Consider the following 22,385-nt stretch of genomic DNA (forward strand, 5'->3'; position numbering starts at 1 on the left):
TGACCTCTGAGGAGGAAGCATGACCTCTGAGGAGGAAGCATGACCTCTGAGGAGGGAGGACATGAATGGTTCTCTGTCTGCTCGGCCTCCCCTCCCCAATTGCAGGACAAGTCTGGCTCGCTGCTCCTCCTAGATTTACTGACGTCATCACGTGGCATGTTCTCCCTGGTAACGAGCGGTTGTTTACTAGCCAGAGCTGGACGGAGTGATGACGGCTGGGGGAGAGCTGAGAGACTCTCCTGGGGAAGAGGGGTGCAGGGGAATTGTATGCAATGTGAGAGTGTGGGGTGCAGGGGAATTAAAATTGAAGGGGGGGGCAGCAGGGAAATTAGAATTGTGGGGGAAAGGTTAACATGCTGGGTGTAAGTAATACCAACGAGCAGTTCCCACTATCTGAGAGGGTCCACTGAGAGGTCTGGAGTACGTTCCCTGGGTATACCAAGCACCATCGGAGAGCCACATCCCCACCGTGTTCCAGATGACCACTAGTGCCCTTTATATTACATGCGTCGTATTATTGTTCATCCGGTGACTGCAAGCACACCCTTTTTTCCTTATCACGGATGTCACGAGCACCTTATTATTATCATTCGATGCAAGTTTAATGGGAATGATTGATACCTTCCATACTTGGGAATACTGACGCACCTTTTGAATACTTCAATGAACTTTTATATATTTATATATCACTTTTATGCAATTTAATGTGTTAACATGAGACGATATACTGTTGTAACTTTATAATTACTTACCGTCTTCATTAAGACATCACATTTATAACACTAGCTAGCGCATAATTTTGCACGCTTATTATCACTTTTCCACTTCAATATTTTTTTGAGCGCTGCATCTTGATTATATATGTATGTTTTAGGATTTTAGGGGTTTCCTTATGCAAGCTGCTTTTTTTTACCATATTTTAGGAGCACTCGTTTTATTACCTTTATATAATTGAAGGGGGGCTGCAGCAGAATTATAATTTGAAGGGGAGACACTTCAGGGGAATTATAATTTGGGGGGGGACAGGACATAGGAGAATTATAATTTTGTTGGGTGGAGGGTAAATATAATTGAAGGGGGTGGGGGCTGCAGAGGAATTATATGTAACAGGGAAGCATATGTGAGGTGTTATAATGGGGAGGGGGATTATGGGGCAGTTACAGTATAACAGACCCAGGGCAATGTGGGGTAAACAAAGAAAAAATGTTTTACTTGTGCTTTAAAGCTGAACTCTGGGGAAAATAAAGATCCTCCCTTGCAATGGCTGTGCCTTTACACTGCAGTGGTAAAGATTCATTTAGGTCTGGGATACCAGAAAAATCAGGTGTACTTACCTGATCCTCTGCTCCCACCATACTTCTCTGCAGCCACTTGTCCCCTACGCCCAGCAGCTGCAGGTCATCTGACTTCATCAAGTACAATGTGGAGCCTATAACCTAGAAGGGCCACTCCACAAACCAGAACATAGCGGAGTAGATATGCATTTTCTGGTACCTTAGATGTACACATAAGGCAGCCCCACTGCAAGGGAGGGTTTTTGTTTTCCCTGGAGATGAGCTTTAACTACTTACATTTTGAGGCAGAAGGCAAAAAAGGGCTGTGTACAGGTCGGGACCCAAAATATTTTATCTGAGCAATACGTGTGTGTGTGTGTGTGTTGCCCACATGCCCATCTGTAGTACCACCCAGTACCTCCTGCCCTCCTCTCTGGAGAGGTCCTGGCAGTTTCAGGCCCTAATAAAGCTTTGCTGACCTTTGACTTCCCCTCTGAAGCCCATGTTTTGCTTAATTTACCGGACTGTCCTGTAGAGGATTATTGCGGCCTCAGCAGGGGGATGACTGAAGTCTGATCTCTCTCAAACAATTACAGAAATTCCTGTCAAAGCGGAGGTGGGGGGTGTTCTGAACAAAGAATGAGCCCTGCTAAGAACCTGCTGATTTCTGGAGAACAAGCCCTACACAGCCCCTGGAGATATGTTATTATTAACATCTTCATTTATATTGTGCTGACACTTTACTACAATGAACGAAGAGTCACTCACATTGGCTATTGCACCCAGGAGCTTACACTCTAATGTCCCTACCGCAGTCATATACAATTATTATTGTTCCTTTATAAAGCTTCGACATATTACACAGTGCTGTACAGAAAACGATGAGCTGGTCACATCAGTGTCTGCGCAGAGGAGCTTACACTCTAATGTCTGTCCACAGTCATACACTGTTATTAGACCTACATACAGCTCTGTCCTATTCCAGAGTGGTGTACAGAAAATGATCAGCCAGCCACATCAGTGTCTGCACCAGAGGAGCTTACACTGCAAAGCTTGACCGCAGTCCCACACTATTGTTATACATTTTATATAGCTCTGACGGATTCCTCAGCGCTGTACAGAGAACCCTGAGACATTCACATCAGTCTCTGTACCAGTAGAGCTGACACTCTAATGTTCTTCAAACAGTAACACAATACACTATCATTATACAACACTGAGCCATTTGTATCAGCCTTTGCGCTGCAGAGGAGCTTACACTCGAGTACATCACAATCACATTGTATAATTACAAAGGCATTTATGTAGCTCTGACATATTCCACAGTGCAGTGTAAAAAAAACTGAGCAAGTCACATCAGTCTCTGCTCTAGAGGAGCTTACATTCTAAAATCCCATCCTGACATATTCTGCAGTGCTGTACAGAGAACATTGAGCCAGTCACATCTGTCTCTTCTCCTAAAGAGCTTACACTCTTAACGTCCCACCACTGTCAGACACTATTATACATTAATGTAGGTCTGATATATTTCACAGTGCTTTACACAGAGACCATCATACCAGTCTTTGCACCAGAGGAGCTTACACTCTGTCAGCCCACAGTCACACATCTAGACATTTATATAGTTCTGACATATTCCGCAGTGGTGTACAGAGAATATTGAGGTGATCACACCAGTATCTGCACCAGAGGAGCTTACACTGTAACTTCCCCTAACAAGTATGTAGACCAGACAGGAGAGTCTAAAGTCCTTATCTGTAAATTTTGTCTCAGTGTATTCAAACAGATGCTTAGCATTTTCAGAAGGTCAGGTTGCTGTTGGCAGCTTTCATGACAGGTTACCTTTAAGTGATCTGTATAGCCATGTTAAAAATATTCCTTCCCGTGTCCATTGTATTGGCTTCGATAGTGAGCAATGTCGTTTATAGCAACAAAACGTGGCGGCCTTTTTCCCCTCTGCTGTTGGCACCATTGACAGCAAGCTCCCTCCATCAGGCACCAGTATTGCCCACGTGTAATATGTGGGATGCAACATGAGGCTCCTGTGTTTTTAAACATGCAAAGTCACAGCCTTGCTGATTTGGCTTATTCAGGAAATCAATTCCTTTTTGTAACACGTCTCAGCAAATCATCATATTTTTTACTAATTAGAATTAAAACCAATTTATTTTTCTTTTTAGGGTGCTCATATTGGTGGGGGGGGGGGGTACTTAGACCCTCTTACAGGATTTATTGCTGTCTGTGTCCACACTAGGGATACTGACATCATTTGGTTTTTTCAGGATTTTTTCCTTTTCATATGGTGATCCCGCCAGTAACACACTTCTTGTTCTACGTTGACAGTGCTGTGCTGTACCTTTTGGATAGCAGCATTTCCACCCTAGGACAAGAATACAGGACCCCCCCTACAATTACAGACAGAGAAAGTTATCAGCTAACAATATTTCTGGCAAGATCAACAGTGTTTTATTTTTACGTTCATTTAATGGCTAACAAAATGCTATCAATGGTGTATAAATAACAGGCCAAGAGGGAACAAACGAGTTCATTCTTTGGGCTTCCATACACTTTATTCATTTAAACTATTATTTCTAATCTAAGAAGGGCACAATATCCTTTAAAATCATAGGACAGCTGTGTGTTCATTAAAACCGTGCTCCCTCCCTCCCCCTCTCCCTCCCCCCTCTCCCCCCCTCTCTCCCCCCCCCTCTCCCCCCCTCTCTCCCTCCCCCCTCTCTCTCCTCTCCCCCCCCTCTCTCTCCTCTCCCCCCCCCTCTCTCTCCTCTCCCCCCCCTCTCTCTCCTCCCCCCCCCCCCCTCTCTCTCAACAGTTTCAAGCTTTGTGTTCTTTCCCAAGTCAGTAGAAGAAAGATCTGATACAATGAGGAAGGTTAGTTGCATTGTATCAAATCTGTTTTTCACTGGTTTGAGAAAGAACAAAAAGCTTGAAACTGTTGCCACTGAATTTGTAATGTAAAATCTTAATCTAGGTTCATACTTGTGCAGCGCCAGACGCATTCTTGTGCAAATCACATGCAATGTCTGTGCGGTGTGCAAAAGGCGCAGGACCCTTTTTTTTTCTCACACTTGATTTACATCACATGGAATGGGAATTCTGGCAGTCTCACTGTGTTTTGTGATCTGTTTCAGGGTGTCATTAGTTTAACATTGACACCTGCACCAGATTGCACTTCTTTTTTTTTTTTTTTGAATAGCATAAGGGAGGGGGTATAACCCCCGTCAGTTTATTTTTTGCTATCTGAGTCCCATTGAGAGAATTTCCTTCACTTCCTATCCCATAGCCGAAACAGGAATGGAGAGGAAATCCCTGCAAATTAAGGGAATTTCTTGGAAACCCCAGGTCATGAGAACTAGTGTCCCCATTTGACGTTTTTCCCTCTGTTACTTTTCTGGGGACAACCCAAAATTTTGGATTTTCTTTTATCTTCACTTTCAGTGATAATGGTAAACAGGACAAATATATAGAGGGTGAATCTCCCTATCAGGGACACAGACAGCAATAAAAACTGGCAGGGGTTCTAATCCATCTCCACTCTATCCAAAAGTTAAAAAAAACAAAAAACAAAAACGTTTGGTCTCTAGCTGTACTTTTAAAGTGGAACTTCATCCAAAAGGGAAAGTTCAATTTTTCTTCCTCCTCCCCCCTCCTCTACCATTTTTTTTAAATCTTATTTTTGAGGGGGAGAAAAAGTTCCCCCCCCCCCCCCCCCTATGCCCACTTTCTTCAAGGACACATCACAGGTCCCAGGAGGCTGTGAGAACGATCAGAGGGCACAGTGCGGCTTGCGCATGCTCAGTGGGGAGCCGGCTGAGAAGTTGCATGGAGTCAGAGCCGGCTTCCCACAGTTTATAATGCCCATGGCGAGGACCTAAAAACCAGCGAAGAACCAGCCCAGGTGAGGACAGCGCTGGATCTTGATACATGTGAGTGTCTGTTTGTTAAAAGTCAGCATCTACAGTTTTTGTAGCTGCTGACTTTTGATTTTTGGAAACCTGGCTGAAGTTCCTCTGTAAATAAGTTTCACCATAGTGCTGCAATCCCTTTGTGTATACCGGATCACTGGACCGGTCCTTAATTGATGAGCATCAGAGGCTGATCACCTAATGTGATATCAGATTTAAATAGCTAAACGGCGCCATCTGGTGATAATGCTTTTTTTTTTTTTTTGCACGTACAGAATTCTCTGTATAGTGGAGAGCACAGCAGCCAAAATATGAAGCTTAGAGCGGCAATAATCCTAAAAGTAAACATTTTATGTTGCACTTTACCAATTCTTAGAGGTGATGGCTGCATTAGTTTTCTTTTTTAGGCTTTCTTCTATTTTCATCTAACCAGTAAGTATGTTTCTTTTTCAAAAGAGCAAGCTCTCTAACAGATGTCAGTTACACAAATGAGACAAACCATTTAACACTGGCAGGAGTGCTTACATGATCAGTTTTATGTATTTATTTAGCACCCTTATAGTTTGCTGTAACTGTTTATAAAGTGTCAGCAGGAGTTTGGTTTTAGTTTGTTAGTGTGTTTAAATCTGCTAGTACATCTAACACTCCCCTCCCCCCAGACTGACAGTGCTACAGTCCAAAAGTGCTCCCTGTGCTCCTTCATCCACTCTAATATAGAAAGTGTGTTACTGGCCAGATTAGCAGGTGAAAACAGAAAAGAAAAAAGCCTTAAAGAAAATGCAGCCACTACATCGAATGATTGGTAAGCTGCAATATATTAACTTTTTGGTTTTGAGGTTTAATACTCTAAAGTTATTGGATTTCTTCTTCTAACCATAGCCTGACATGCCATTATTGTACAGGTCCTGCGTTCCATTCCCCCAGGGTTCTGTCTTTGTGGAGTTTACATGTTTTGTTTTGTGTGGGTCTCCTTGGATAGGCATCTGCCCCCGAAGGAGCTTACACTCCAGTGTCTCCACAACCCTCGTATAGACACACACACCCTGAGGCTGTTTTAGGTACCCATATGTTTTTAGTTGTGGCGGCTGAGGCAGTTTTTACAATGAATACATACAGATTATTATGGTTTCCTGAGTAGTCACCGACTGTCTGGATATAACCTGTGATTTCCTTCTGTTATTAGAAGTACCAGCAGGACATGCTCAGGAGCCTATAATGTGAACTCGGCTCGTCTACTAAGTATCTGGTGTAATGTTGGGTTAGGATATCTCCTAGATTGTAAGCTCTAATGAGCAGGGTCCTCTGTTTTCTCTTGTACCAAATTGTATTGTAACTGTAATGTTTACCTTCATTTTGTAAAGCGCTGTGCAAACTGTTGGCACAATATAAATCCTGTATAATAATAATTATCGTAATATTAAATGGCTCCGTGTTAGTGTGAGAAACTGGAACTCTTGTAAGAAACCCACACAAACACAAGGAGAGCCATGTTGGTAATTTCATGGTGGGAATACCAGCGCTGTAATATTCATGTAGACAGAGGCATAGATGGACATGTACAGTACTTTTAAATAGATTTTAAGTAAGAGATAAGCAAATTAAAGCTCTAACACTTCTGTAGCGGTTACAGTAATAGTTTTCTTTTCACTTTTTTGAAGAATGGTTTAAATCATGTAGATTAAAGTGTTACTAAACCCAGGATTCACTATATCTGGTCTCCTACAGTACACAGAACATGTAAATGCAATTAATTTAGTAAATATAAACTGCTAAACGCCTTTTGCTCATTAGCAGTATATAGCTGTCTTGTGACTTCTATCAGTGTGCAGCTGAGCACTGATTAAAGCTTGTAGGAGGAGTTTTCATTCTCCTCTGACTGTCCTGTGAAGCTGCATGGCTCCTGATCCTCTGTCTGGACAGTTCTCATTGCCCCGTTCACATAGACCCGCCCAAAGAATGAAAAAAAAACGAAACCTCTTGAGCAATATACACTAAACTGAGCATGTGCAGAGTGACTCCTAGAGCTTTGTACTATTAGCAGATGGATTGGGGGGTAGAAGAAGGGGAGAATCAGAGAAGACAGGATCAGACAGCCTTTTTACACAATGCAGAGGATTAACCCCTTAGGTTCCACAGTGAGTATAACAAGCATGCTTTACTGCATATACAGACTGATTTTACTGTTGTTGGTTTAGTAACACTTTGAAGCTGACAGCTGTAAGTATCCATGTCAGTGCTTTATAGTTTGCCTCTGCCCCTCTGTTGTACAGCTCAGCCTCTGGCAGGATCAACAGGTAATATAATTATGGTATAGGGGAGACGCAGAAAAACAAGGACGACTTGTTAATACTAGTGACAGACTGTATTATATATGTCATTTTAGTTTTTTTCTGGTATTCTATTTTATCACTGAGAATTGTACACCTTGATGCAGAATCATTGTGGGACACGATTGATCCCACCCACTTTTCATTGAAAATTGTAGCATGAGTGCTGATGTATTTTGTCAGCTGCTTTAGTAAGTTCCAACACTGACACTACAGATTGCCCATCCATGAGGAGACTTGTGCCTGTCTGGGCTTTGCTAAGCCAAGACGATGCCCTTTTTGTATTCTATAATTCTACGGAATAAGCCAGTAAAATATTAGTTATATGTTTATATATGAGCAAGCTGTATGCTATGGAGCACTCCATAGACACATACAGCAGCTCGGCCCCACCCCTGCTCCCTTCTCACAGGATTTGATTGACAGCAGCAGGAGCTAATGGCTCCCACTGCTGCCTTTATTATGTAAGTGTGCCCATCAAAAAATATATGGTTACAATGTATAAAAAAAAAATAAAAAAATGTAAGTATTGGATAGGTAGGGAATGTTTAATACCCCTTTTGGGTTTTAACTGCTGTCTGCATCGCATTCAACAGTCAACTGTAATTGCTGTCTGTGTTTTGTAGACCCCATGGCAGTGAGTGGTAATCCACATATAGACAGTTGTCAGCAAAACCAGTGTCGACATTGGAAGATTTACCGTGAACGATAAAGTTTAGATTTGCACCACTTTCAGTGGATAATGGTAGGCAGGACACATGGTGACTGTGAATCTCCGCAGCAGGGACACGGACATCCAATAAAAACCTAATGGGTTTTAACCTTTCCTAAACAACAAAGTTTTGTTTTTTGATACAAAGTAATGTTACTTTGCTTTTCCAGATGGTTGTAACACTTTTGTCTTTTTTCTCTTCAAGGTCGCACGGGTAGATACACTCTTATAGAGAAATGGAGAGACACAGAGAGACACTTGGCTCCCCATGAAAATCCAGTGATTTCAATAAACAAGTGGGGTCAGTACGCCAGTGATGTGCAGCTAATTCTGCGACGTACGGGACCATCGCTCAGCGAAAGACCCACATCAGACAGTATAGCTCATGTACCTGAACGGACTTTGTACAGGCAAAGCCTGCCCCCTCTTGCCAAGCTACGGCCGCAAAATGACCGCTCCATAAAAAGGAGAGAGCCAAAGAGGAAATCGTTGACCTTTAGCGGTGGGGCCAAAGGACTCATGGACATTTTTGGCAAAGGCAAAGAATCAGAATTTAAGCAAAAGTTGCTTAATAGCTGTAAAACCACAGCGGAGGAACTGAAAAAGCTGATACACCTACAAACAGAGAAACTTCAGTCTCTTGAGAAGCAGCTGGACTCCAGTGAGGCTGAGATCCGATACTGGGAGCAGAAGTACAAGTCGAGTTTGGAGGAGGAAATCGGAAAACTAGAGCAAAAAGTCAAACGTAACGAAGTTGAGATTGAAGAAGAGGAATTCTGGGAGAATGAGCTTCAGATTGAAGTGGAAAATGAAAAGCAGCTGAAGGAGCAGTTGCAGGAGATGACCCAAAGGATGCTCCAGTGTGAGAACCAAAAAAAGGACTACCAAAACAAAATCCACACAATTGAAAGTGGCATTGAGGCAGAGAAACTACAGAGGGAGGTGCAAGAGTCCCAAATCAATGAAGAAATTGTCAGGGGGAAAATTGAGAAAATCAAAGGAGAGCTCGAAATCCAAAGTCAAGAAAGCCAACGACTGGAAAACGGCGGCAAGGCAGTGGAGAGGTCACTGGGACAGGCAGCGAAGCGTCTCTTGGTGAGTCAAGAAAACTTATTTCACTGGGGTCAAGAACAGAATCCAAGAGGTTGAGTTGTGTGGGCTAGTATGGGGCACCTACATCTGGAATTACACTAGTAGTAAATATCTATGAAATGGTTTTTCATGCTGCCCAGACATAACACAAATCAGGTGAAAGGTACAAGTTTATTGCAAAAAAGTATAACAAAAAAGAATAAAATGTATTTTTTATGTTCTACTTTTTTTACAATAAACTTGTACCATTTAACGGGTTTGTGTTCGGTCTGGGCACCATGAAAATCCATTTCATAGATATTTTCTACGACTCCTAGTCACTGAGGTCAAGGGGTAAAAATCCTAATACCAGGGCTGAAAGCAATGGATTAGTTATGCTTTTGTAGGTTTTAGGCTTATGCTTCCTAAGTCAAGCAGTAGACAGTTAAATAAACAGTGTTTTTTCTCAAGACTTTGAAGGCAACATGAGAAATGAATAAGCAGCAGGTCGTCTAGTTTAGCAAGTCATGTAGGAACATTTGTCAAAAATTTTATTCACCTGCTGTTCAAAGCAATATCATGTTCAAAGTTTAGCTTCAAGGCGGCCCATGATGTCAGACAGTTTTCCTTAACAGCAAGCTTGTACAGCTTGAAGACCTCCATTTTTTATGTAGATCTGAACCAAATTACTAAAATCTCTCATGAACTGTAAAAGTAATGACATTTCAAAAGTTGGTTTTAATCTTATTAAATTTGTAGCTTTCCTCAAAAGAATACATGGTGATTAAAGGTCTTTGCCTTGAAGGTCCTTGTTATGGGGTGACAATTGTCTCCCAGTCATGTTCCTCCATGGTCATCTGTCACATGAGCCTGCAGATGTCCATGCCAACACCCATTGTGAAGGCATGGTTTACCATTGTCGCTATTAGGATGCTGGTCCAGAGCAATGATGGGCTGCAAATGTTGGGAGAGTGCATGTAGACAGGAATTGGCTAAAAAAGGCTGGAGGAGAACATAGAACTGATAATGCAAGCAGGGATAAACACATTATGAAAACAGAATTTCATGAAATGCTATCAATTGTTTGATACATAGTGCTTCAGCAAACTAAATGTCATCTAGTTGTGCTTTTCCTCTACTCTTACTATGGCCAACAAAGGCATTTTTCCTTTTCTACTAGTTTTGTAATCAATGTTCTCTTGCTCTTTGGAGGTTTGACAAAAATAGGTGAACACCATATTTTATAAAAAAACAAGCCATGGTAATTGTTTGCTTTTTCAAAAGAACTGTCACCCATTTAGGGTTTAGATGTAAAAGTCCCAGAATGAGTACATTCTGCAACTATGATGTTCATAAACAGGGAACATGAATGCATAAAGTGTCGTTTCGATAAAGAAATGGCACGTGCCAAAAACTTTCTTTTAATGGTTGTTCAAAAACTCTGCCACCCATCAGTCTTGTTAGTGATGAAGGTCTCAGTCAAAGATTAGCTTTAAGGCAACCTATGATGCTGGTCTTTCCTTTGCAGCAAGCTTGGACACCTTACAGTCCTTCAGACATTTAGTAGCCGAAACCAAACAAAATCCAAAAAAGTGTTGTTTTGCTCTAGAGGAGCTACAGGACTGTTACCCAAAAAAGTAGGATCACCATTGGTCCCTAGGCAGTCATTAATCATACATACATGTGGGCTTGTTTTGAAGCTCCAGTTGTGGCAGTCATCATAGTCTGAATTTTCTACATAGCCCAGTTATGGATCTTTGACACCATGGGGTGATTTACTAAACCTGGAGCATACAAAATCTGGTGCAGCTCTGTATAAAAATCAGTCAGCTTCAAGTTTTTGTTTTTGGTCAAAGCTTAAAGGAGAAGTGAGCGCAGGGGGGTTCAGAGCACGGGGGGCAGTAAATAACAATCACCGCTCTCTGCTCAGAGCGGCTGTGAGAACTCAGCGATCAGTGGTCATGTGATCACTGAGTTCTCACACTTAAAGTCAGTGGGGGACAGATGCAGCAATTGGACTGATGCTGCATCCACCTAGGTAAGTAAAATTTGGGGGAGGGGGCCCCCCCAAGCTTCTCTTTTAATTGACAAAAAGTATTGAAATAGGAACTCACTGTGTTGCTTGAGTAGCTTTAGTACAGACTCTTGGTAGATGCAGGATTGTTTTACGATCATTACATACTTTGTCTTCTCCTTTTCAGGAACGCGAGCAGGAATTGGAACAGCTGACCAAAGAACTTCGCCAGGTCAATCTTCAGCAGTTCATCCAGCAAACTGGCACTAAGGTCACCGTGCTTCCAGCAGAGCCCAGCGAGACTGAATTCCCCCAGCCAGAAAAAGGTACATACCTAATGTTGTTATGCTTCAAAGATGTTCAGGAAACCAACCTCAGTAGGTTTATTTAAAGAAACCTGCCAGCCATTTTACATTTTTAGTAAAAATCGCATCTAGGAGCCAGGCAATCTACATCGGTGCAGCTGTCTCATTTAGACTCTTTCCTGCTAAGGGTTTAACTTCTTCCCTACCGCACTATAGCTGAAAGACGGCTACAGCGCAGTTGTCTAGTTCTGGGAGGACATCCATGGACATCATTCTAGAACACGCCGCCTGCGCGCCCCCAGTGCCGCCTGTGATCGCTTTTTTCTACAGACACAGCTGATCACGTGATACGGTAAACGGCCAATCACAGCGGCCTTCCAATGACACAGCAGATCACCAGGCAAATACAGTTGCCGGTTATCGGCTGCACTTTCCTCATGCTGTCACAGTGCAAGGAAAGTACTGCCGATAACCGGCAATTGTCAGAGAAGTGATCGGCACTGATCATCAGGGCACTGATCAGTGCCCTGATGTTCAGTGCCGGCCACCTGTGCCCATCAGTGCCGCCCACCTGTACCTATCCGTGCCACCTATCAGTGTAGCCTCATCAACGCACATCAGTGAAGGAGAAAAATTAGCTGTTTGCAAAATTTTACAATAGAAACAAAGAAAAACTTTTTTTCCCCTTAATTTTTGTTCTTTTTTGTTTGTAGCGCAAAAAATAAAACGCCCAGCAGCGATTAAATACCACCAAAAGAAAGCTCTATTTGTGTGGAAAAAAATGCTAAAAATTTCATATGGGTACAGTGTTGCATGACCGCGCGATTGTCATTCAAAATGCGACAGCGCTGAAAGCTGAAATTGGCCTGGGCAGAAAGGGGGTATAAGTGCTCGGTAGACAAGTGGTTAATTGCCTTGAATTCTCCTACATTTACAGCTAAGCCCAACCCTCCATCTCCTGTTCAGCAAGAGAAGCATGGTCCAATTTGGGAGGAAACCATGGGTAGGCCCTTAGGTGGCAGAACCAGAGTCAGAGAGGCACACATTGCCTTTCAAAATGGACTAGGATTGGACTAGGCAAAAACTTCTTAAAGGGCATATCCATGCCATAAAAACACTGTCTAGTTCACTTGTGTAAACAGTTCAATGGTTTTACAATTCAGCTAGTTTAATTACCTTAAATTCTCCCACATACCTGCTGAAAGCTAAAACTTGGCTTGCAGTGGAAGTACTTGCATTGCAGTGGTAAAGAGCAGCAATCTGCTATTCCATTGGTGGCCAAGTGCAAAGCAAGGAAGAAAAAAATAGTTGCACTCATCATATTAAAGGGGATGGGAGCAGGCACAAGGTGGAGTGTCAGTTACTCGGCTTGTATATTGGATGTTGTCTTGAGGCAAAGAATAGCATGGTAAAGTATTCGCTGCATTTTAAATAGAAAGAAGTTCGAGGGAACCAGTGGTGTTTTTGTTCAAAGCTTGCAGCTCCTGTATATCTCTTTGATTAGATCCCTAGTTTGTTTGTTTTTTTTTCTGGCTGTGTGCTATTGGTAAAATTTCCCCTCATTTCCTCTCCCAGTCACAGCAAGAGGAAGAAATCTCTCCAAAGTGAGAATAAATCTCTTTTCTGACAGCTGTCACTAAAGCAGGTGTCCCCATTGGAAGAATTTACTTCCAAATTCTTGCACAGTTTTACAGGCCCTTCTCCTGTACTGATATTACTGCCTCTGATTTCACTGCACACTGTGAGCTTCTCACAATGCTTCTGTGCAGTCCCTTTCATTCATTGGACTTCAGTCATGGAACATTATGTTTGGGGCGTTACCTAGGGTGGTCTGAATGCAAATACATTCTACTTAAGAACACATTTACTCTTCCAAGCAAAGGTCCTCCCATCAAGACATTTGCATAACTCCTCCCAAGAGTCAGTCCACTGCTTGCATCAGGTCTAAGGAGTACTGGAGCAGGATGCTGTGATGTTTTTTGAGAAGCTATAGACACCGCCCTGCTGGTCCCTCCCACTGGCTATAATCTGCTTGCATTGCATAGAGAAGCACAGAGACTAAGTGATGACATCATGTAGTCTAAAAGTATGTAATAAAATGGAAAAGTTGTAATAAAAAGGAAAAGTATCTAAAGGATTAGTTTACCATTCAATGATATAAAAAAAAAACCCATAAACGTTATAGCTCTGTCTGTACATTAACCACTTGCCCTGCAGAGGATTTACCCCCCTTCCTGAACAGGCTGCGTTATTTTAACTGACAATTGCGCGGTCATGCAATGCTGCACCCAATTTAAATGTATGTCCTTTTTTCCCAACAAATGGAGCTTTCTTTCTGTGATATTTGATCGCATTTGTGTTTTTTTTGCGCTATAAACAAAAAAAGACCAATCATTTTGGAAAAAAAAAACTATGTTTTTGACTTTTTGCTATTAAACATGTCCAGTGAAAAAAATTAAAAAAATCAAATTTCATCATAAATTTAGGCTAAAATGTATTCTGCGACATGTCTTTGCTAAAAACAAAATCCCAATACATGTAAATGAATTGGTTTACGTGAAAGTTATAGCGTTTACAAATGGCGGTATATATACTGGAATTCTTTTTCTTTTTTTTTTCTTCACCTAGTAATAGCAGCAATCAGTGACTTATAGCGGGACTGCGGCGGGCATTCTGATACTGGGGGGAACTGACTTGGTGTCACTGACATTCCCAGTGACAACAAAACAGTGATCAGTGCTAATAAAAAGCACTGACACTGCACTAATGGCACTGGGCAGGAAGGGGTTATGGTGGGGCAATCAAAGGGTTAACTGTGTGCTGTTTTACTATATGGGCTGTGTGTTTCACTGTAAGCACACTGCTTTGTATGGCTCTGCTATGCAGAGCCATACAAAGCAGTGTGCTGGAGCTGACCGGGGAGAGATCTGTATTGTTTACATACAGTTCTCTCCCCCGTCAGAAATACTTGGAGATTGCTGGGTGCTGGCGTGGAATCACCAGCTGGCACCCTGTGATTGACAGCCGAGGCCGCAAATGGCGGAAATGGTAGGGAGCGTGCAGCACACGCACGCCCCCTACCTGAAACTGCAAAAGTGTGTGTGTGTATGATGTGATTTTGCCGCCCTGTAGCAGTATTTCTGCTATGGGGTGGCGCGGAAGCGGTTAAAATGCTGTTCCAGTTTTTAGAAATTACCATAAAGCCAGCCAAAAATGGACCAAAATATATGTATGGGCAGGCTGATTGTAACCAAGTCAATCCATTGATTGACTTGGTTACAACCAGCCTGTCAGATTTTTTTTTACATTCAATTACTGCCAACAGCCACAGCTGCTAACAGTAACCATTGTGTTTTTCCTGCTGGGAAGGTGCTCTGAGCCCCTCTCACTAGCAAAGCACATTAGCACTGTGGGTGTTGATGGGGGAATCAAGCTATTTTCTCTTCTTCAGTCCGTGATGGAAGGAAAGAAAATTGAGTAATCTATGGGCTGTTTTACTCTGGACTCAGCTTCTACTGTGTGCTGTGTCCTGATGTGCAGCACTAACACCTCAGGAATGAGCACTCAGCTATGAGAACACAGCTTGCCTAACCACGCATGTGCACTGCACTCTGTCTTACTTGTGTAGTGGTGAGCTTGGCTGATAAGCAAGAGAGCAGACTGCGCATGTGTGGTTAGGCAAACCAAGTTTTTGTATTCTTCAGGATTTCTTGGGGCCGTGGATCCGAATGGTCGGCCCATCTTTCCATAAGCAGATTAAAATTCAGCTTTGAATTATTCATCCAGAGAAATCAGACCTGTATCTTACACTTTTTCAAGGCCAATGACTGAAGCCAGGGGAGCACCATTTTCAAAAGCAAAGCAGCTTCTAAACTTCTCATCAAAGATTCTTTACACAAGAATTTTTAAACACATTCTCAAATATTTGTAGTCCCTTATTGTTCCAGTGTCAGGGTGTTATAAGGACAGAAAGTGGTGAGATGCCTTTCTGATGGAGACAAAAAGCAACAAACACATTTATTTAGCAGCATGGGGAAGGGTCAGGTTTTAATTGTGCGGTGTCGTCTTATCCCTGTTACAGCCACACTTTCTCTCTCTCTCTCTCTCTCTCTCTCTCTCTCTCTCTCTCTCTCTCTCTCTCTCTCTCTCTCTCTCTCTCTCTCTCTCTCTCTCCCTCCTGGTGTCACTGGGACAAGATATGAAGGGAAATCTTACCAAAGAAGAACTTGACAATTTCTGATTTTTACTTACTGTATCAAATACCTAAAAAGAAAAAAAATGTTTTGATCAAAGTTGGGCTTTAGGCTATGGACATTTTGTATTTTCAAGCCATTTGTGGCCTAGCAATCTAATTATTGATCTATCTGTCTATTATTCTATCTGTAATTATTAATCTATCCTTGGGGTCTCCAAACTTTCCAAAGAAAGGGCCAGTTTACTGTCCTTCAGACTTTAGGGGTGCCCAGTGGGAGTAAACTATGCCCGATCTTTGAAACTGGGGGGGAGATATAGTTGGCACCAGTAGGTGCAAGTGGAAGGAATTATGCCCCATCGTTGGTATCAGTGGAAGGAATAGTGCCCCATTGTTGGTGCCAGTGGAAGGAATTAGCCCGATCTTTGAAACTGGGGGGGAGATATAGTTGGCACCAGTAGGTGCAAGTGGAAGGAATCATGCCCCATCGTTGGTATCAGTGGAAGGAATAGTGCCCCATTGTTGGTGCCAGTGGAAGGAATTATGCCCCATCGTTGGTATCGGTAAAAGGAATTATGCCCCATCGTTGGTATCAGTGGAAGGAATAGTGCCCCATTGTTGGTATCAGTGGAAGAAATGATGTCCCATCTTTGGTATCAGTGGAAGGAATAGTGCCCCATTGTTGGTGTCAGTGGCAGGCATAATGCCTCAAGGGCTGGGTAAAGTCAAACAAAGGGCTACATCTGGCCCTAAGGCTGCAGTTTGGAGACTATTGATCTATCCAATCCATCTGTCCTCCTCGATCTCTAGCTATGAATATATCTTCCGGTATGCAGTGAATAAGTGTTTGTATATGGGCAGTAGTTCAGTGGGGGGCCCTATAATGGTTTGTGTTTCGGAATCCTAGATGACTTTATCTGCCACTGCACCCCTTTTTATAATGTTTGCTTTTTTTGTTTACCTTTATTTATTATTTATTCCCATGTCTTTTTTTTTTTTTTCCCCTTGTTCAGAGCCAACCTTCCAGTCTGGATCCCTAAAAAGGCCAGGCTTTTCCCGACAACTTCCAAGTAACCTGCGTATTCTCCAAAATGCCTTGTCATCGGGATTCAACCCAGAGGGTATCTACGTATAACTTCACAGCACCTTCAGCTCGACTTGGCACAGCCAGAGGACCGTTCATACTTCAGCCACTCCGCTGAACAATATGGCTCCACTCTTGCTCTCAGTCGTACTCTTCACGTTCCACTGCCTCTGTCCAAACAGCCCAGAGACTTTCCAGGAAAGCTTGACAGAGGATAAGTCAGCAAGTACGAGCCAATCGGACTTTGCTATCATCAGCAACACTTTTATAGCCTAACCTACTACAAAAATACTTTTTTTCTAAGTATTATTTCTTACAAATCAGCGTGGAACATTGTATAAGCTGGCGCACACGAATATTGAAAGTGGTATTATATATATACTTATCTATTTTTCCACTTAGCAATTTTGTATCTCATACATGGATGAAAAGATAATGTATTTGTTATATATTTCATGTCCTGTATTTCATTTTCATTTTTGTCTTCGATATTCAGCCACAGCAGTGTTACTACAAGGCTCCAGCGGGTCTTATTATTCATGGAGGTCATTGAGGAGCAAAAACTGAAATCGTGTTAATTGTTGTTTAAATCCATAGGATAGTGAGCTCCTAAGGAAAAATGAATGATGTCATATGTGAGCAATTATTCTAATGTTCCTTCATCCCACCTACTGTCTTTGATAACCAAGCCAAAGACGATTGAAAGTAACTAAGCTAAAAGGACAGTTAGGAAAGGAAATTGGAAGGGGGAGATACACTGGACGTTCAGCAAATATATAAATTTAGCCTTTTTTTTTTTATTTAGGGATAAAATCAAATTTGTACTCTAAAAAGACAATATCCAGTGTACAGTATATAGCTACAGGGATGAAACACTTGATCATAATTAGTTAAGAGCAAAATGACTGATCCTCTTTAGGGAGATTCAGCCTCTTTATTTTTCTCGGTGACTTGGTGAACTTTATGGAAAATCCTTTTACTATTGTCACCAGAACAAGAGGCATGGAGAAATCTTCCAGTGGGATCCCCTGTTCCTGGAACAAGCGTCTTAGAGGGGAACTCCCCTTTCCTCTTGCATCTGTGGGACAGGAAGTGATTGGAAATTTCCTCGAGGACAACACACTAGGGCATTCCAATATCTTCTTCATTCCAAGAGGACCTGTTATGCTATATTTAGTCACTTTTCTTTGTTGATAAATCAATGCATTTCTCTGTTATTTTCATTACCTGTATACCTATATTCATTGTATCCTGTCTCTTAGCAAATGAATAAGTAAACCACTGATACAGGAGAGGTAATAAGATAATGAAGCTAATGTCATTCCCATTAGCCTTATAATATAGACTTAAAGGTGTGTTCCACTCCTGAGATCCATAGACTCCTCCTTCCAGGTAGGGAGCTGCAATCTCAGGTGCTGTGGGTGAAAGACGGCACCATAGCTTGCCTATTTTACCTAAAAGCAGCATTATTAGTGGTGTTCTTGATGAATAGACAGTCTACCAAGGAGTTGTTCGTTAATGGAAAGGTGTGGCCTGTCTGGATTGCCACACAAGAAAGATCCACTTTTTTCATCTAAAATGGACAATACCTTTAAGAACCTTATGAATGTTTGCCAAGCAATAATCCACATCAGGCAATTTTTTTTTAGAAAGATTCACCAACTGTTTGAAGCATATACTTGTTAATGACAACTTTGGTGATTAGATGTTTGACACCAGCTTAAGTGATGCATTATGTTTGCTGCCTTGGCTTTAGAAAAAACGAAATGCTGAGCCTCGTCGTACTTTACCATAATCCTCTGTTTCGGCAGTGCTGTTAACTGGGCCATCCTAGTCTAATTGCCTACGGCTATCATCCAGCTACATACAGTTAAAGGGTCAGTTTAGCCCGAAGTGATTTTTTTTTTTAGCTACTGTATAGGTGGAGTCTGGTGGGCTGGGTCAGCCCTGGCTTCCATGTCAATGTCAAACAGTAAAATCTCCATGCCATATTTCCTGACTCTCATTCTGTCCACCTGGGAGTTTTGGGTGTCCCTTGCCCACATTGTGTCCCAGCTCCTCCTGTTACATTTTCCATAATATAAAATAAGTAAAAAATCTAGGAGGGTTGGTGGGAACCCCTCATTATGGCCACAGCAGGTGTGCTAACACAGAAACTCAGAGCAGGGATGGTGGAAGCCCCTCATAATGGGCAAAGCTGGTGTACAGACCCAGAACCTCAGAGCAGGAATGGTAGGAACCCCTCATAATGGGCACAGCAGATATGCAGAGCCTCAGAGCAGGGATGGTGGGAACCTCTCATAATGAGCACAGCAGACCCAGATCCTCAGAGCAGGGGTAGTGGTAGCTCCTCATAATGAGCACAGCAGACGTGCAGACCCAGAACCTCAGAGCAAGGGTGTCGAGAATCCCTTATAATGGGCACAGCAGATGTACAGACCCAGAAGCTCAGAGTAGAAATGGTAGGAGCCCTGCATAAAGGGCACAGCCAGTGTACAGGCCCGGAACCTCAGAGCAGGGATGGTGGGAACCCTCATAATTAACACAGCAGGTGTGCAGGCACAGAGATGATGGAAGTCTCTCGTAATGGACACAGCAGGTGTGCAGACCTGGGAACTTGCAGTTATCTCACTCAATAGAGTTCCAATAAAGTTCCCAAGAGATGTAAAAAAACTGTCAGGAGGCCATTGTAATTAAGGAAGTCATCTGTGAAATGTATGGAATGGGTCAACATGCAGGTCTGGAGCCTCACCATCCTAAAATCCCTAATGAATCCAAAGGAAAGGGTTTTTTTTTTTTGCACATGAGTACACACAGGACATTTTACTTTATACATTTAAACATCTGTAAAATTGCATTGCTGTGCAATATATAATATATATTTTTCTAATTAGGATTCTTTCCTATGGTCACTAAGAATAAAAAAAATGCTGTGCAAAGTGCAGTACCCCAGAGCACTGTAACTGATCAGGATCCAGTAAGCTAGAATCTGATTGGCTGGAATTGGTTCAGATATTTTGTGCTCCCAATTTGCTCTCACACACTGCCTTAGTAAATAAACCCCTGTGAAGCCACCATGTCGGTGGCCCTATTTTATTTTTGCACATCAGTCATTCACGTTGCTATGGTTTGGTGCCCCATTTAAATGCCAACTCAGCTTCACATTGCTGGAACCTACAATCTGGTTTTATCATCTGTCCTCCCTCTTTTAGAGTAGGGAGCTTTGCCAAATGACAATACACAACCTGCAGCTCTCCCATCACCACCTCCATAGACAGATCTTTCAATGCACCACTATCATAGCCACTTGAATAAGATGTGAGAGTAGGGTGCCTGTAGACTAAAAAGATCTTACCTTGGATCTAGCGCTAGCAGTGAACACTGGGAGCCAAAGATTGGCGGCTTCCACCCAAAACTTCCCACACTTTGACATGGAGCAGGTTCTCTAGATTAGCAAGTATGAGCCATTGCAGTTTTTAACATTGTCATTGCTCTTTGCGCTGCTTTATTGAATATGACCTGATTTTTATCACAAGCACACTAACTGAAGGAGCTGTATAAATATAGGTATGTGTGTGTTTTTATATATAAAAAATGAGCGATGAATGGACTTTTCTGCTTTCTGATTGGATGAAGCAACTTGCTGTATATACTGTGTACTTTGGATACGCTCGGAAACTGTGAATGATACAAGCTCTAGCACAGCTTTTGCTTCAATGCAAGTTAAAAGAAAAAAAACCTCTGTATTATATGTAATTATCTATTTTCTGATCTTATCCATACATTGTTACTTATTGCTATGAAATGCAGAAATTTAATTGATTTGTTGCATACAATATATTACCCCACTAGTTGGGGGGGGGAAAAACGTGCATTTTTGTTTTTACTTTCTTGAATTTGATCTCTTTGCAACAATATACACTGATCAGCCTTTTCATTATGGCCACTGACAGGTAAAGTGAATAACATTGATTATCTCATTACAATGGCACCTGAAAAGTGGGTGAGATATATTAGGTAGCAAGTACACATATTGTCCCTGACCAGGGGCGGACTGACCATTTGGAAACTCGGGCACTGCCCGAGGGCCGGGGTCAGTAGGGGGCCCCATGAGATGCCCCTGGTACCTTTTTCATAGGCTTTTTTGAGTTTGGACACAGGGGCCCCATGATCCCCTATTGCCCGGGGGCCCCATGAGTTGTCAGTCCGCCCCTGTCCCCGACGTTAATGTGATGACAGTAGAAAAAATGGGCAAGCATAAGGATGTAAGCAACTTTGGCAAGGGCCAAATTGTGATGGTTCTTTGACTGGGTCAGAGCAACTTCAAAACTGCAGCTCTTGTGGGATATGTAGTGGTCAAGACCTACCAAAAGTAATCCAAAGAAGCAAAACCAGCAAATCTTCAACAAGGTCATGGACAGGCAAGACTCATTGTTGTACGTGGGCTGGAACCCCACGAGCTTGAGATGTTGACTCCAAATTATCCAGAGCTCAGTCCAATCAAGCATTTTTGGGATGTCCTGGAAAAAGTGTGATGGAGGGGGTGAGAGTGACCAAAACTTTGCAAAATGTTATATGGTAAATATGGGTATAACATGATGCTAAAGCTGAACCTATCCTTTAACAAGGATGCACCCAACCGCTTTAAGTCAGTGGCACTATGCTGTGCTTGTTACTTCAGACACTGATTCTTTTTGCCAAGGTAAGCTGACTGTATTTTGCTGGACATGTAGGTATGTAAAGGAGACCTGTCATTTCTTTTCTATTTTAATGAATTTTTTTGTATCCCTTGCTAGGCATGTATGCAAAATTTGTATTGTGAAAGTGAAATGCAAATAAAAACATTAAAAAGATGAATGGGGGGGGTTAAAGGCTTACTCCACCTTTTGCAACATGTTGCTAAGCAACCCACCCACCCTGCGAACAGATCCCCCACCCATGACAACGTGTGGGCGTTCTCTTTTGCAGCCTCTGCCACTTTCGAAGTCTTTAAGCTAGCCTTTCTCTGTCTTTTTAACACGGGGGAACTCTTGAAATACAGGTCTCAGGGGCTAATAATTCATATGTCTACAGCTCATGGTACATTAGTGTGATAGTCATGGCGAAGAATGCTCCTTACATGTCATCATTCTGAACACTCCTCCTGGGAGTTCTTGCGGTGTGGGGTGTTGGAGGTTGACAAACAACCCTCCCCAAACAAGAGAGTGCACTAAACCTGTAATCCTTAATATTATCAAAGAAACTGGGAGAAGAGCACCTACTGCAACCAGCATATAACATAAACCACAAGTATATAGATTCACACCAGCATAGAAATAATATAGGTGTTCTATAAGAAAAGCTTAATGACACATTAAGCTAATGTACAAACATGTTTTATCAGTAAAGGGCCCAAAAAAAGAGTCCTGGTGGAATTGTGCACATACAGTGGGGATCGAAAGTTTGGGCACCCCAGCTAAAAATGTGTATTAATGTGTATAAAG

At 42.3% G+C, this 22,385-nt stretch overlaps 1 protein-coding gene across 1 annotated transcript; it reads left to right on the top strand.

Annotated features, from left to right (window-relative positions):
• Positions 1-8,441: 8,441 nt before the first annotated feature.
• On the top strand, positions 8,442-20,774 carry RASSF8 (Ras association domain family member 8; the record flags this gene model as incomplete). Its single annotated transcript, XM_089671677.1, has 3 exons — positions 8,442-9,331; positions 11,509-11,647; positions 16,832-20,774. Coding segments are annotated over 3 exons (1,151 nt in total), but the record flags the coding sequence as incomplete, so codon positions are not given.
• Between the last annotated feature and the right edge of the window lie 1,611 nt (positions 20,775-22,385).

Source organism: Staurois parvus, unplaced genomic scaffold (assembly GCF_062004578.1).
Source record: "Staurois parvus isolate SC_StPar_1 unplaced genomic scaffold, SC_StPar_1.0 ptg000114l, whole genome shotgun sequence".
Taxonomy (NCBI): domain Eukaryota; kingdom Metazoa; phylum Chordata; class Amphibia; order Anura; family Ranidae; genus Staurois; species Staurois parvus.